General features: G+C 42.8%; 1 protein-coding gene across 3 annotated transcripts in view; it reads right to left on the reverse strand.

Moving 5' to 3' along the window:
• IFT74 (intraflagellar transport 74) overlaps positions 1-16,915 on the reverse strand; it is a 181,917-nt gene that overhangs the window by 67,294 nt on the left and 97,708 nt on the right. For all 3 annotated transcript variants that reach the window (XM_073543682.1, XM_073543683.1, XM_073543681.1), the window contains 2 exons: positions 15,412-15,555; positions 13,610-13,650 (listed from right to left, as the gene is read on the reverse strand). In XM_073543682.1, the coding sequence (XP_073399783.1) occupies positions 13,610-13,650; positions 15,412-15,555 (185 nt within the window). The remainder of the gene's footprint in view (positions 1-13,609; positions 13,651-15,411; positions 15,556-16,915) is intronic.

The raw sequence follows: 16,915 nt of genomic DNA on the forward strand, positions 1-16,915 counted from the left end.
ATTGTCAAGTTGTCTTGAGCAGTTCACAGTTCTTCAGTGTCCATTCTTCCTGGATTCTGCGGGGTAGACACTCCTCCTTGACTGACATTTCTTGTCAGTACAAGAGCTGTAGAATTAGTAGAACTTGTGCTGAGCTTTATAGTTCCACTGCAACATATTCAGCAATCAGTGGTTTGTTCTGAGTCTACAATGTCATCACTTTATTTACATATAAAGATCACTGGGCATTCAAACAAGCACAGGCTCAGAAAAGTCAGGCCTGATTAGGAGAACTGTTTTGGAAACTGAATATGGTGGGGCTAAAAATTTTGAAAGATTTGTAACAGGAGCTAATTGTTGTATAGAAATCAATAAGCTTGAGACATGGCTGAGATGTTAGGAGTTAGTGTCTCTCTTGGAATATAGCTACTGCGCAAACTCAGCCAGGCTCTGGTGGTCAAGATCCATAGAAACCAGCTGTACACCATGTAAGATAAAAGCAGTCACAGCAGGAAAATGGTTGCAGATAAAAAAAGAAAGTCATTTGCAAACTTGCCTATTTTCATGCTGTCTTACTAACTAAAGCAATTTAATAAGATGAGAATACTCCTAACTGCTTAACCCCTTCATGACATCTGCCGCACATTTACGGCGCTGCGGGAGGTGCGTTCCCGCAAACCACCGTACATATGTAAGGGATTGAGCAGAATATCTCTTTAATGCTACCTCCCCTTTAAAGAGTTCTAACAGTAATGTGTATTGTAAATTAATGTACAGTTTTATGATGTTTCGGTACTGCTACACAACGGTGTATTACCTCTTGTTCATTGGTACTGCAACATTATGTGTTACCATGATGTATTATATTATGCTGTATGCCATATTATGCCTTTAGTTAGTGCATCCTTTGGGAACATTAGAGGAGGGCACTTGTAGTATACATAGACTGGGTAAGTGTAGTTTTGCAAAGGGGCAACACTAGTGGGCCTTGGCAGGTATAGCTGTAGGAAGTTTCTAGATGGTTTAGTAAGAGCACACACATAGTTAATTGTAGGAGGAGCTGCTGTGGGTTAAGTTAATGTAGGTTGTAGGAATAGTTCAGAAGGGAGAGCACGTTCGACAGGTCCACAAGGGCTCTAGGCCCAGGATGCCACAGCAGCTGCGTAACCTTGTGGAGAAGCAGAGAAGGACATTACAGTTTGAGACAGCAGTGGAAACAGAAAGGAAAGAGTGGTCCAAGAGTCGTGCAGGGCGCAGAGGATTCACCATGTGGCAGATCTTAAATAGGGCTGAGACCTGCAAGTCTGAGGCAAAGCGGATGAACGGGTATCCCCTATGGATTGAGGTTTCACTGGAGTGATGCTGTGGTACTGCCTGGGGTGGTACTACCCTGGACTGTGCGTGAGGACGTAGAAACTAAGCAAGGGAAAGTGCAGGGGGAAGGCTGTGTGAACTGTAATGTAACTGATGTGTCTGGGACCGTTCAAGAAGAAAGTAAACTCATTGTTTTGGAATCAGAACCGGTATCTGTGTCTGTTATTTTAACCCAGAGCACTGGAGCTAACAGTGCAGGAGCTGTGCAACACCACTGTGGAATCCCTGATGGTGGACCAGCATCTCGAACAGGTACACCGGAAGAAGCTGATGGTTTTTCTGGGAGGAGGTCAGGACACCAGTGCCCCGGTGACCTCGGCTACGACTACCATCCTGCTCCCCCCTTACACATGTACGGAGTGAAGGTCTCTCACTCCAAGCACCGGTGCTTCTTCACTTCTGAGGTTTGCACTGTGCCTCAAAAGTCGTTCTCGACCACATATAATGTATTGGTGTACTCAGGAGAAATTACATAACATATTTTGTCTTCATTTTCTTTTGAAAATCGAAAACTTGGGGCCAAAGCAACATTTTAGTGGGAAAAATGGTAAATTTCCATTGTCTCAGCCTAATGTTATACAATTCTGTGAATCGCCTGAGGGTTAAAAATGCTCACTACACCACTAGATGAATTTCTCATGAGTTGGCTTCCAAAATAGGGTCATTTGTCGGGGGTTCCAATGTGTATAGGCATGTCAGGGGCCTTTCAAATGTGACATACAATCCACAAGCTGTTCCAGCCAAAATTGCACTTCAGAACTCAATTGGTGCTTCTTCCTTTCTGAGCCCTGCCATGCGTCCAAACAGTAATTTTCCACCACATGTAGGGTATCTGTGTACTCAGGACAAATTCCACAAAAAATTGTATGGTCCATTTTCTCCTGTTCCCCTTGTGAAAATGAAAAAATTGAGGCCAAAACAACATTTTTGCGGGAAAAAATATTTTTTCATTTTCACGGCTCAAAGTTATAGAATTCTGTTAAGCTCCTGTCGGTTCAAGGTGCTCACCACACTTCTAGAGAAGCTCCTTGAGAGGTGTAGTGTCCATAATGAGGCCACTTATGGGGGGGTTTCCACTGTTTAGGCACATCAGGGGCTCTGCAAACATGGACATGGCGTCCAATATCTATTCCAGCCAATTTTGTGCTCTAAAAGTCAATTGGCGCTCCTTCCCTTACGAGCCATGCTGTGCGCCAAAACAGTAGTTCTCCAACACATATGGGGCATCAGTGCACTCAGGAGAAATTACACAACAAATTGTATGGTTCTTTTTCTCCTGTTGCTCTTGTAAAAATGCAAAATTTGGGGCTAAATGAACATTTTATATTATAAATTAAAATGTTCATTTTTTCCTTTCACATTGGTTTGATTCATGTGAATTACCTAAAGGGTTAATAAACTTCTTGAATGTAGTTTTGAGAACTTTGAGGGGTGTAGTTTTTATAATAGTGTCACTTTTGGGTATTTTCTGTCATATATGCCCCTCAAAGTCACTTCAAATGTGGTGTGGTCCCTAAAAAACAGTTTTGTAAATTTTGTTGGAAACACCCTTCTAAGGCTAGTTTCACACTTGCTTTTTTTTGCAGCGCGTTTTTCCCGCAAAAAAAGCATTGAAAAAACGCATACAAAAGCATACAACTGCTGCGTTTTTTTCAAGCATTTTTATGAGCATGCATGAAAAAAACGCAGCGTTTTTATGCGTTTGTATGCGTTTTTAGTGCGTTTTTACCGCGTTTGCGTTTTTTTCCAACATTAGGCGGCCCCTCACACTAACCCAAACCATGACTTTACTAACCCTAACCCTGACCCTAACCCTGACCCTAACCCTAACCCTTAACCAAATCATACTTAACCCTAACCCAAACCCTAAACCCTAACTAACCCTAACCCTGACCCTAACCCTGACCCTAACCCTGACCCTAACCCTTAACAAAACCATACTTAACCCTAACCCTGACCCTAACCCTAACCCTGACCATAACCCTAACCCTGACCCTAACCCTGACCCTAACCCTTAACCAAACCATACTTAACCCTAATCCTGACCCTAACCCTGACCCTAACCCTTAACAAAACCATACTTAACCCTAACCCTGACCCTAACCCTAACCCTGACCCTAACCCTAACCCTGACCCTAACCCTTAACCAAACCATACTTAACCCTAATCCTGACCCTAACCCTTAACAAAACCATACTTAACCCTAACCCTGACCCTAACCCTAACCCTTAACCAAACCATACTTAACCCTAATCCTGACCCTAACCCTGACCCTAACCCTTAACCAAACCATACTTAACCCTAACCCTGACCCAAACCCCAACCCTAACCCTGACCCTAACCCTAAACCCCCTTAACTAACCCTAACTCTAACCCAAACCCCTAAATTCCATGGTTAAAAAAAAAAAACGCATATGCAAAAAAACGCATACATGAGCATGCCAGTGCGCACATATGCGCATCCATAGGCTATAATGGCCATTTTTAGCGCAAAACGTGCGCATATGTGCGCATGTGCTTTTTTGCAGGGCCAAAAAATGCAACATGCTGCGTCTGGAAAATACAAACGCACACCCCAAAAAAACGCAGCGCATGAAAATCGCATACATGCGCTTACAAGCGCGCAGGTATGCGCACCCATGTTAAATATAGGGGAAAAAACGCATGCGCACATATGCGTTTTTTTCCAGCGCTAAAAAACGCAAATGTGAAAAAAGCCTAACTTCCTTACAAAAAAAAGATATTTCAACTTGATCTTGATGTAAAGTAGACATATTAGAAATGTTATTTATATTTTGTATAGCATGACTTACTGGCTTAAAGGGAACCTGTCAGGTCCCCCATGCTCTCCAGCCTAGCAGCATTTGTAAGAGAATGGTCAGTCATAATATACTGAGCGGCCATGTTGTCTCTAGCAGCCATTTTGTTGAAAGTTAGAGAAGATTCAACTTTTACAAAAGAGCTGATAAAATGTATTAAATGGAGGATGGAAAATGAGATCATGTCTCCTAGCAACCTCAGCCGATGTGCGTAGAGGAAGATTGGATCAATCAATAGGGTCACAGGTTACCAAATATATGGCCAGTATGCTTATACGTGATAGTGTGGTAGCGAAGTGTAGAGTAGTTAAAATGTCAGGATGTAAGAATTTAGGGACCTAGACTGGAGACAATGATAAGATTTTAGGACAGTAGCCATAGATACCAATGACTTATGGGTTTTAGTGTTGCTTGAAGAAATGTTAATTAATATCTTCGTATTATGTCATTATATTCTCTTTTCTAAACCACGTTTCTGTAGATTACCATGAAAACTCCTTAGAATTATAATGTTAACGCCCTCTGCGGCAAAATGCAGCTTTCTTTGTTCTGATAATGTATAAGAAGCCCCTGTTACTGTCGATCGGGGCCATTCCATCGCCATCATGCCACTGTGCCTCACCATGGCCAGGGCACAGAGCCTTATCATCGCCAGACTTCCTAGCGAATCTCTGCCTGTCTGTATTCCTGTTTTTGCCCGCATATTCCAGCTCCTCTGTTATTCTGTATCTGTCTTGCTGGGTATCTCCGAATAAACCTTCAACCTCAGCTTGATAAGAGATCGTCTGTGGAACTTCTTCCCGACTCTTCCAGCTCTCAGTAGGACTTTTTCTTACAAGTGGCGATTGCCAGAAGGGAGGAGCAGCTCCGGAGAGCTGCCTCCAGAAGATCCACCGGAAGAGGCTGCAGATGAGGGCTTGGAGGTGGGAAGAGGAAGAGAAAAAATAAAAGAAACGAGTGTGGCCACACGTGAAACCGATCAAAGTAAGCCAGCCTGAAGGAGAACCTCTCGTGATCGCTCCGAGACCGCCTGCCCGAGTTTTTTTATAATAAAACCACGGACAAAAAAAAGACTATAAAAAGATGAGTAACTAAGAAGAAGCTATCTACAAGGACGTGAGAATTTTTTTGTGTGCCCGGTAGCAAGAAGCTTTAAAAGGGCGTGGGGAGATGCCTGGCAAGCTAACGAGTGAGGCTGGAATCACGGCTGCACCTCTTTTGATATCTGGTCGACCCCAAACAGCCGGCAGGAGGTCTTCCATTCGAGAGAGGTGTGAGTATCTAACGTTGCTTAAATTGCATTTGTTGATACTAGAACAGAGTAAAACTCGTCCTTGTAGACCACTGTAAATATGGAGTGGTTCCGGAAGCAGGCAGATAAATATGCTGGCACACCCCAGCTGGAGGGGGTTAATGTGGAAACCACGTGGTTAAATTGTATGCGTTGGTTTACCACAAAGAACAGGGAACTAGATAGAAAAAATTCGCTAGGTTAAGCTAATAGCCAAGTAGTGGCTTTGTGTAAGACAGTCATAACTTTTGATCAGGCTCTTGATAGGTAGCTTACACAGCAATATGTTAACATGATCACCCGGGGAGGGGCAGTGTATAGGGAGAGATTAGAAAAGCTGGGTGAGATGCTGGAGCTAGCATGGAAGCACAGAGAGGAGGGGTGCGAGCAGCAGCAGCAGCTGAGAGCAGTTATGTCACAGATGGACACTGTAGCTTCGGGACACAGTGCTGATGTAAATACAGTTGTAGACTGGAGAAGAGAGTTAGGAGAATGAGTGAAGTAGTACATAACAAGATATAGTGTCCCAACAGCTCCAGCTTATGCAGACACAGTTGAGGAAAGATATATTGTCCCGACAGCTCCAGCACATGCAGACCCTAGGTTAGGTGTGATGCTGCTTCTACCCCGAGAGAAAAATCCCAGGCCAAATGTTCCTGGTCCATCTTAAATTTATTAAAAAAATGTTGCCTAATTGGGAGGAAAGTAAGTGAGTGTTTTGTTAGGACGATGCAATCCGAGGTGAGGGGTGATGAGTCTAATGTTTTTGCATGCCATTCACCTCGGGGTGTATCTGCTGATTCCGGGAGGCCAGGAGTTCCGGGGGGTATGCGCAGCTGCCGAGAATGGGTAGGTCCCGTTCGGCAGAGCCCCCACGGGATCCCATGAGAGGTCCTCCCTTGTGTTATTTTTGTGGACATCTGGGACATGTTAGACGTTTTTGTCCCAACTTTGTGCCAGGGCCTATATCCCAAGAACCCAGGGAGCCCTTTAACCCCCAACGGCCCCGGGAGTTTTCTAGACCACCTTTCGGAGTTAGACCTCCGTATCCAGCAGTGAATGACCCTAGGCAGTATCAGCAGTACAGCGGTCTTCAAATGGTTAACCCAGTCTCACAGGAGCCTTCTGCTCCTGCCCCTTCCCCAATGGCTTTCACTCATCCGCACCCGGAGGTCCATGCTATTAAGGGAGGGGTCACTCCTCCTCGTCCCTACGCTCCCCTGATCAAGGAGCTACGGGAACATGAGGACCGGACCCTGACTAAGGATCTCTTTGGGGCGGAGATGGCAGCTGTTGGACGGAAGCCATGTCCAGATGGGGATGATGGATTTTTCGGGCTTCCCACGGCAGGTAACACTGATTGATGGAGTGCTCCCCCTGTTCCCCTTACCCTCCTTGCCCCCCTTTCCCTGGGCAAGGACGGTAGACCTTATGTCAGAGGGAGAATAGAGGGGCTGCCTTGGGAGGACATCCTCATCGATACAGGAGCCTCAGTTTCAATAACATGACACAAATTGCAGTCACCCCCTGGACTGCCTGAGACTACACTTTTGTAGAATTTGAGGACTCCTGTATTCAAGCAGTAAAAAGTCGTCCAGTAAACCTGAGATTTCAGGACACAGGGGGATCGAAGCAAAGGGGTCTTCGATGCGCTTTTTGGGTAAACCCACAGTTACGGTCCACTATTTTGGGAACTGATGTTTTGGGAGCAATGGGAATTGTTGTTGATTTATGTAACAAAGTCTTGTGGCGGAAGAAAGAAGCCACTATCTGTTCTGTAATTGTCCCTGTAGAGGAGGAGGAGAGTCATAAATTACCCATTGCTAGTTTCAGAGTATGTACTGGTGAAAATGTTGAAAATGCTGACAATGATGCTTTAAAGAATGAATTGAAGCAAAAGTTCCCTGAATTGTGGATCTCAAAGAAAACTGATTGTGGGTTAATGCAAACTCAGGTTAAAGTTGATGGTGAAAAACTGCCACCTTTCCAGCGTCAGTACCGTATTCCGGAGGACGCAATCCCTTACATAAGGGTAGCAGTCAGTGAATTGGAGAAACAAGGTGTTGTTGTGAAAGGTAATTCTCCATGTAACAGTCCTATTCTACCTGTAAAAAAGGAAGATGGCAGTTTTCGAATGGTAGTAGACCTGAGACTTGTAAATAAGTACACTCCCTCAGCTGCTCACCTTGTTGCATCTGTCCCTGAAGTTATGTCGCAGCTGAGGAGTGATTGTAAAGTGTTTTCTTGTTTGGACATTGCAAATGGCTTTTTCTCAGTACCCCTAACACCTGAATCTGCCCTCCGCTTCGCACGCGGCTGCCCATGGGATTTCACAGTTCTCCTGTGTATTTCCATCAGACATTGGCTCAGATGTTGGAATCCCTTGGTTACGGAGACAAAGTCTTACAGTATGGGGATGATTTATTGATTCAAACTGTCGATGAATGTGAACACAGAGAAACCCTTGAAAATGTTTGTCAGGCTTTAGAAGATGCAGGACTCAAAATGAGTCTAGATAAAGTACAACTGATGAAATCAGAGGTTAAATTTCTGGGTGTGTCTGTCTCAGCAGAAGGAAAGAAGCCCATGCATGATAGGGTTAAAGCTATTCAGGCTGTCCCCATACCAACTAATATTACTGAACTCAGAAAATTTTTGGGTCTTATTAATTTTTCCAGAGAATTCATTGAAGATTTTGCTTATTTGGCTAAACCACTGTATGATTTATTGAAAAATGTTGATAATGACTTTGACCTTGTTAATGTAGAGGGAACCGCCTTACAGGCTTTTGAGGGATTGAAGCGCGCCCTTACGGCAGCTGCTGCATTGATTAACCCTGACCCTTCCCAGCCTTTCTACATTCAGACTCACACCGGTGATATCTCTATTTCTTCTGTGCTCCTACAAAAATGGCCCAAAGAAAGCCCAGAAGTGTCTAGTCAGTTGTATGCCTTAGGTTATTACTCTAGGTTGCTGACCCCCGTGGAAAAAGGATTCACTCAGTGTATGAAGCACCTACTGGGCGTGCACTGGACTATGAATCAAGTGAAGCATATAGTGGGATTTGCTCCTTTAATTCTACAGACCCCGCATGTCACTTTAAAAACTTTGCTGAAGGGAAAAGCTTCAGGTATTAATTCACAGAGAATGGCCCAATGGATCATTGATTTTGAGACTAGAGACTTACAAGTCGAAGTGGGTGAGAAATATCACTTAGCCCAGATGATGCAGTATGCAGGAAAAAGTCACGATTGTCAAATTGAACAGGCTAATGTTACTCCCTCTCCCTTCCGAGCAGACTTTCAAGAGGGAATCCCCTGTGCCTATATTGACGGAGCTCGCTATTGGCATGAGGGGCATTACGTCACAGGCTTCGCTGTGTGGTTTCCAGCTAAGCCATTGCTGCTGCAGTATAAACTCCCTGGTCATTGCTCAGCTCAAAGAGCTGAATTGGAAGCAGCTTTACAGGTCATTCTCGTGTGTCCAGAGCCAATGAATATCTTCAGTGATAGCGCATATGTCGTGTCGTCACTCACTCTATATCTTAATGTATGGGCCCTTAGGGGGATGGTTGATTCTCAGAACAAGCCCTTGAAGCATGCAGACATTCTAAAACAAATTGAGCAACGGGGTAAAGAATTTCCAAAATTATGGTCCTTCTGCAAAATTAAAGGACACCAAAGGCTAATTCCTGACCCTCACATCCTTGGCAATGCATATGTAGATCACGCAGCCAGGGAAGCTGCACTCACAGGCGAGGACAAATATCCCCAAGAAGTCATCGCTGCAGTTACTAAAAAAACCCCGAGAGCCCCCCCCTTGTTTATTCTTCTCTTCAATATCTCGTAAAAGCACAGGAGAAGGATGGAGACTCATCTCTGTTCAATTCCCTTGAGTCCCTGCCCATTGAGGGGGAGTGCTTGTACTACAAACGGGTTAATGATAGACTAGTGCTTTACATCCCAACAACAATGGTTAAGTCTTTGCTCAAATTTTCAAGCTAAAAAGGTGATTAAAATGGTTCATATCAATCAGTATAGACTTCTTAATTATTTTACTGAGTTTTCTGGTAAGGACTGATACTCCACTCTTTTTTTTCTATTTTCTCCAGGTCCGCTGAAGATTTTCATATTCGACTCCTGGGACCATGAACCTATTGGATGACCAGGAGAAGATGTTTCACACTATACAGTGGGACTCTGCTAGTGTGAGAGGGGGAGAAGATCAGGAAAATCCGGAAGACAAAGAATAAGAAGAAAAAGACCAAAAGACTTGACTATTGTGCAACTTATTTGGGACTATTTGAATTATTTTTTTATTTTTTTATTATGTGTTTGTGCTATTTTTAGGGACTTTTGCCTTACACACACACGTGCATAAAGTGCTGAATTACCTCAATATTCTTATTTTCAGTAATTCACCAATGAATATTACAGTCCTGTATGTTGTACTCTGGATAGAGTACAAGAGGGGGACTTGTAAGAGAATGGTCAGTCATAATATACTGAGCGGCCATGTTGTCTCTAGCAGCCATTTTGTTGAAAGTTAGAGAAGATTCAACTTTTACAAAAGAGCTGATAAAATGTATTAAATGGAGGATGGAAAATGAGATCATGTCTCCTAGCAACCTCAGCCGATGTGCGTAGAGGAAGATTGGATCAATCAATAGGGTCACAGGTTACCAAATATATGGTCAGTATGCTTATACGTGATAGTGTGGTAGCGAAGTGTAGAGTAGTTAAAATGTCAGGATGTAAGAATTTAGGGACCTAGACTGGAGACAATGATAAGATTTTAGGACAGTAGCCATAGATACCAATGACTTATGGGTTTTAGTGTTGCTTGAAGAAATGTTAATTAATATCTTCGTATTATGTAATTATATTCTCTTTTCTAAACCACGTTTCTGTAGATTACCATGAAAACTCCTTAGAATTATAATGTTAACGCCCTCTGCGGCAAAATGCAGCTTTCTTTGTTCTGATAATGTATAAGAAACCCCTGTTACTGTCGATCGGGGCCATTCCATCGCCATCATGCCACTGTGCCTCACCATGGCCAGGGCACAGAGCCTTATCATCGCCAGACTTCCTAGCGAATCTCTGCCTGTCTGTATTCCTGTTTTTGCCCGCATATTCCAACTCCTCTGTTATTCTGTATCTGTCTTGCTGTGTATCTCCGAATAAACCTTCAACCTCAGCTTGATAAGAGATCGTCTGTGGAACTTCTTCCCGACTCTTCCAGCTCTCAGTAGGACTTTTTCTTACAGCATTCACTTATTTATGAGTAAATTCTCTGCCTAACCAGCCCTGTATAATGTTTTCTGCTCAAGTGAGCTTTTAAAAAAATCATTTATAATGCCCGTTTTCTATGCTATGAAGGGCTTTGACTAGTTGATAGGGCATTTAGTTGCAACAGACTAGTCAGCCCTCTTTCCATGTTATCACGCCCCTGTGTGATCTCGGCCATATAGACGGAATCTGTCCTGTATGGAGCGGGCTTAGCTCATCTGAGACAACACAGATTCCAGCCATGTAACCCAACACCACATGCAAGGCAGAGGAGGACATAAAGCTTATTTCTGCATTCTGCATCAGTACTGCACACAAACACAGCCTTATAATGGGGGGATTTGAAGAAAGGCAAAGATTTCTTTAAATGGTTACATCTCGCGGAGGAATACACTGTGTTCCAAATTATTATGCAAATTGGATTTAAGTGTCATAAAGATGTTATTTTTTGTTTTTCAAATAAACTCATAGATGGTATTGTGTATCAGGGCTCTTTGGATCACTGAAATCAATCTCAAATGCCTGTGATAATTAGTTTACCAGGTGAGCCCAATTAAAGGAAAGCTACTTAAGAATGATGTTCCACATTATTAAGCAGGGCACAGGTTTCAAGGAATTTAGGAAATAAAAAGGATCTCTCTGCTGCTGAAAAGCATCAAATAGTGCAGTGCCTTGGTCAAGAGATGAAAACATTAGATATTTCCCAAAAATTTAAACGTGATCATTGTACTGTTAAGAGATTTGTGGTTGATTCTGAGCACAGACATGTTTGTGCTGATAAAGGCAGAATGAGGAAGGTTTCTGCCAGGCAAGTTCATCGGATTAAGAGAACGGCTGCTAAAAAGCCATTACAAACCAGCAAACAGATATTTAAAGCTGCTGGTGCCTCTGGAGTCCCTCGAACATCAAGGTGTAGGATCCTTCAAAAGCTTGCTGTGGTGCATAAATCTACTATTCGGCTACCCCTAAACAGTGTTCACAAGCAGAAATGGTAGCAGTGGGCCCAGACATACATGAAGACTAATTTTCATACAGTCTTGTTTACTGATGAGTGTCGAGCAACCCTGGATGGTCCAGATGGATGGAATAGTGGATGTTTGGTGGATGGCCACCATGTCCCAACAAGGCTGCGACATCAGCAAGGAGGTGGAAGAGTCATGTTTTGGGCCGGAATCATGGGGAAACAGCTGGTAGGGCTCTTTAAGGTTCCTGAAGGTGTGAAAATGACCTCTGCAAAGTATATCGAGTTTCTGACTGACAGCTGTCTTCCATGGTATAAGAAGCAGAAATGTGCCTTCAGGAGCAAAATCATTTTCATGCATGACAATGCACCATCTCATGCTGCAAAGAATACCTCTGAGTCATTGGCTGCTATGGGCATAAAAGGAGATACTCATGGTGTGGCCACCATCTTCCCCTGACCTCAACCCTATAGAGAACCTTTAGCGTATCATCAAGCAAAAGATCTATGAGGGTGGGAGGCAGTTCACATCAAAACAGCAGCTCTGGGAGGCTAGTCTGACTTCATGCAAAGAAATACAAGCAGAAACTCTCCAAAAACTCACAATTTCAATGGATGCAAGAATTGTGAAGGTGATATCAAAGCAGGGTTCCTATGTTACCATGTAACTTGGCCTGTTAAGCTATTTAACTCCAAAATATCCTTTTTGTTCAGTGAATGTGACCTCCTAATGCTGCAGATTCCACAAATGAGCATTTTCAGTTCTTTAAAACATATCAAATGTTTAGAAATTCTACTGTGCCTAATAATTTGGAACAGTGCAATTTGAGTTTTTATTCATTTTGGAGATTATACTGTAATTATTGGGAGGTTTCTTCAATAAAATTTGATGTATACTCTAACAGGTGATGACTTTTATTAGACTGACTGTCATTTGTACCGACTATTTAGGAAAATCAGAGAAAAATATCATTTGCATAATAATTTGGAACACAGTGTATATGCACAGTGTCGCTGCAGACCACAGTAAATGACAATTCTGCATGCGCATCGTCCATTGCCTCAATGTAATGTCACAGATAGGCACCATATACCTCTTTAAATATAATATTTTTGGGGGGGCATCACCCTTTGTCTGAAAGATTTCAACAATTGTTTTGCGATTTCCAAAGCCTGTAAACAGCAGATGACACATTTATATCGTGCAGTCATCTTATCATCTTAACTCATATAAATGCATAAATGACCAATTGTCCAACAACCAATGTTGTAAAAAAGTGTAAAGGTACTGTCACACTTAGCGATGTACCAGCGATCCCGACCAGTGATATGACGCGGTCAGGATCGCTGGTACATCGCTAAGTGGTCGCTAGTGAGCTGCCAAACAGGCAGATCTCACCAGCGACATCGCTGGGACGGGGGTCGCTACTTACCTGTCACACCAGGCGATCCTGCGTCCTCCCGCCCGGCTCCACGTGTCGCTCGTCCTCACAGCAGGAAGCGCCGCAGGAAGCTGACGACGAGAAACAGTCCAGGACGTTCTCGCGCGATCAGCGATAACCAGCGGGGGAGCGGTCGTAGGTAAGTATCACACACAGCGATATCGCTAGCAATATCGCTGCTACGTCACTAGTTATAGCGATATTGCTAGCGATATCTCTTAGTGTGACAGGCCCTTTAGCCAGAACGTTTGCGCTGTATAAGCATAAAACCATGATCAGTTTGTCCTATTTTTCCTGGAAATTAATTCATTACAAAAAGTTACAAGAAGTGTAAGCCTAGCCTATTATGTCTCATCTGCCCCTGCAGACATGATCCGCAGCGAGCTGGTACATAGGCGACATTGCTTATTGTCCTCTAACACTAATCCATCTATCAAGAGAAAAACACTTACTGTCGCTCCATACTAGCAATTTCCTGGTTATCTTCTTTCACCTATTAATCAGAAAAAATGAAGAAATTAAGTAATTATATTCAAAGTAAAATTAAAAAGTGTATTTCTTTGATATCCGTCATAACAGTGAAACCTTTTTATAAGTCAGCTAAGCTTTAGAAAATACCTAGTTAGTACTGACTTAAAGGGGTTCCTCACTTTCAATTAAATGTCTTCCTTGGATGCAGTTTTTCATTAAAAAAAAAAAGGTGCTGTACTTACCCCTTTCCTGGGTCCACCAGCGAGTCTTCGCCACAGTTCCTGGTGTCTGGCATTGGCGCTGACAGTGCAGCAATCTCATTGATTAGCTGCCGCGCTGTCATGGTGCCACACATTAAGAACTATAGCGAGGACTTGCTGGTGGACCCTTGGAAGGGGAGTACAGCGCTTATTTTTTTATATAGCAACCAATTTAATAGAAAGAGAACAACCCCTTTAATGCAGGGAACAAACAAGAAAAGAGCTCACTATAGAGATTTCTTTGGTAGTTAATAAACGTTCCTGTAGCTTGTTGGGAACAATGTTGGCCGATTCTTTAAAGAGGCTCTCCACTATGGATAGGGAGGAATCCATGGATGATTGGGAGAGATCTGAATGTATTCATATTATACAGGGAATCCAGCAGGGTGTATAGAAATTACACAGGGTACCCAGCAGTGTGCACATGTATATACAGTACACCCTGCAGTATATATACAGATGCAGACCTGGGTCTGCAGGGAGAGCTGACACCTGGCCAAGTCACAATGGGTTAAAGGGAACGGGTCTTGTCATTTTTCTGTATTAAACTGCTCCCAATGTCTTGATAGTGATGCAATGTACATCACTAACAAGGTTTTTTCTCAAAGAAAATGTCACAGTATGTAGCTTAGAAAAACACTTTATCATTAGAAGAGCACAGACCTTCTGTTTCAGTCATCAGGGTGGTGTTTTGTAGCGATTCAGTCACGGATCAGTCAGGGTCGGCATGAAATTATGCACACCCATCGCAGTCTAACTTGATTGCAGTGACTGGCCCTAAGTCATGGCAACCGCCTAGCAAATCTCGTGCTTGCGCACTGCCCATCAGCTCCCCGGGCATGCACACTGGCCGTCAGCTCCCCGAGCATGCACACTGCCCGTCAGCTCCCCCGGGCATGCACACTGGCCGTCAGCTCCCCCGGGCGTGCACACTGGCCACCAGCTCCCCGGGCGTGCACACTGTCCGTAAGCTCCCCGGGCAAGCGCCCTGAATCCGGATGTACGTCCCCGGCTTCATTTCAGATGTGCGCATGTCAGTGGCTATATGATGTGTTTTGACTGCACAAGTTATGCACGCCACTTTGAAATGAAGCTGGGGACGTATACCCAGATTCAGTGCGCATGCCTGGGGAGCTGATGGGCAGTGCGTAAGTGCGAGATTTGCCAGGCGGTTGCCGTAGCGTAGGGCCAGCCACAGCAATCAGTCTGCGATGGGCTTGCATTATTTGAAGCGTACCCTGACTGACCGTGACTGAAATGCTCCAACGCCACCCCGATGGCTGAAATAGAAGATCTATGATCTTCTAGTGCTAAAAAGTGTTTTTTTAAAGATATATACTGGGACCTTTCTTTGAGAAAACTATGTTAGTGATGCACATTACATCACTAACAAGGCATTGGGAGCAGTTTAATACACAAAAATGACAAGAAAGGTTCCCTTTAAAAAAGCCACCTAAAGACTGTGTGTTGTGATGTGATTCACAACTTTGCTATATACAACGCGTTTCTTTGCTATCAGATACCTGTTTAAGGAGCTTTTCCCTCTCCTCCTGTGGAGAGCCCATGCTCTTATCTTCTGCAATAGCTTGGTCTCGGCGACTTTCTAGCTCATGAAGCTTCTCATGAAGTAATACAGCTTCCTGTTTAATCTGCGAATGTGTAATTTCCTGATGAAAAATAAAATGATATTAAAGACAGTGCAATAAAATTCACTATAGATTGAAATGACAGCCGACAGCACATGTGCAGTTGTGTCTGCACCCCCATTCATCAGGCCCACTCTTTTAAACATACACATTTACATACATATCCAGATTATGGCAATTAAAAAAAGATGTCCATATGGTAATACACGTGCATTTACACATTACTCATGCATTAATATAGTACACACATGCACACCAGCATATATAAAGTATATACATACAAATAACACATGCATACACAATGACATTTTTATTTCTGATCTTTCATTCATAGTTCTATCAGCCATATCTTTTTATTTATTTTTTTAATGGAATCTGTCAGCAGGATTAACCCTGTGTTTGTAATGAGACAAAGCTCAGCTCTGTTGTACTGTTAGTTATTATCACACACACCTGTGCAGTAAGCTCAGGAGAGCAGACTGTCAGTCATTACATGTCTTACATTAGTAACTCTCCCTTTCATTTAAAATAGGCTTAGATACACAATGAGAACTGTACTCGACCCATAGATTAACAGCTCATTTACATGTTAAGAAAAACGTGGATCACAGATATTAAGGTATCATTTTACTAAACTTTCTAGATTTCATTTAGCCAAATTTCTATATGAGGTTTTATTTTTTGTGATGTGTTGCAATTTTTTAAAATGACAGTGATCCGATAGATGATACTACGCAGGCGCCGCCATCTTGATGGAGACCAATTTTTTTTCCTCGAGCAAAATGACATCAGCGGCACCTGTGCAGCAACTGCGCAGTAACAACCACAAGAGGGATTTCATCTACCAAGATATCACTTTAATCAGTATAACGGTGCTGACCTGACACTCTGTGTAGCTTACAGAGCACAATCCTGCTGACAGGTTCCCTTTAAAGTATATTAAAAGTATGATTATTGTAATTGTTTTTCATTGTTTTTTAATAATTTTGAAGAAAAAAATCTCTTGATTTTTAGTTCTCTAATATACAGGTGTATAGAAATGCACTGGTACACAGAGTTGCATCTCTAAGTACTAAGTACAATATTCCCTGCAAAAAAAGAATACTATTTGGCTTTTGACAAAGTCAAATTTTTCAAATCTCGCTTGCATCACTTTAGGTGGTAATAACTCTGTAATGTTTCAGTATATCCCAGTGATTTAGAGATTGTTTTTTTCATGACACATTGTACTTGGTGTTAAATTTAAATTCAATAGTTTAGCTTAATTTATTAAAATATCAGAAAATAAACAAAAATGTGAAAACATTTGCAGTTTTCAAACTTTGAATGTTTACACCAGATAGTCACACCACACAAAATACAGTTAATAACTAACATTTAC

Source organism: Dendrobates tinctorius, unplaced genomic scaffold, assembly GCF_039654945.1.
Source record: "Dendrobates tinctorius isolate UK_male_01 unplaced genomic scaffold, ASM3965494v1 ptg000134l, whole genome shotgun sequence".
Lineage (NCBI taxonomy): Eukaryota > Metazoa > Chordata > Amphibia > Anura > Dendrobatidae > Dendrobates > Dendrobates tinctorius.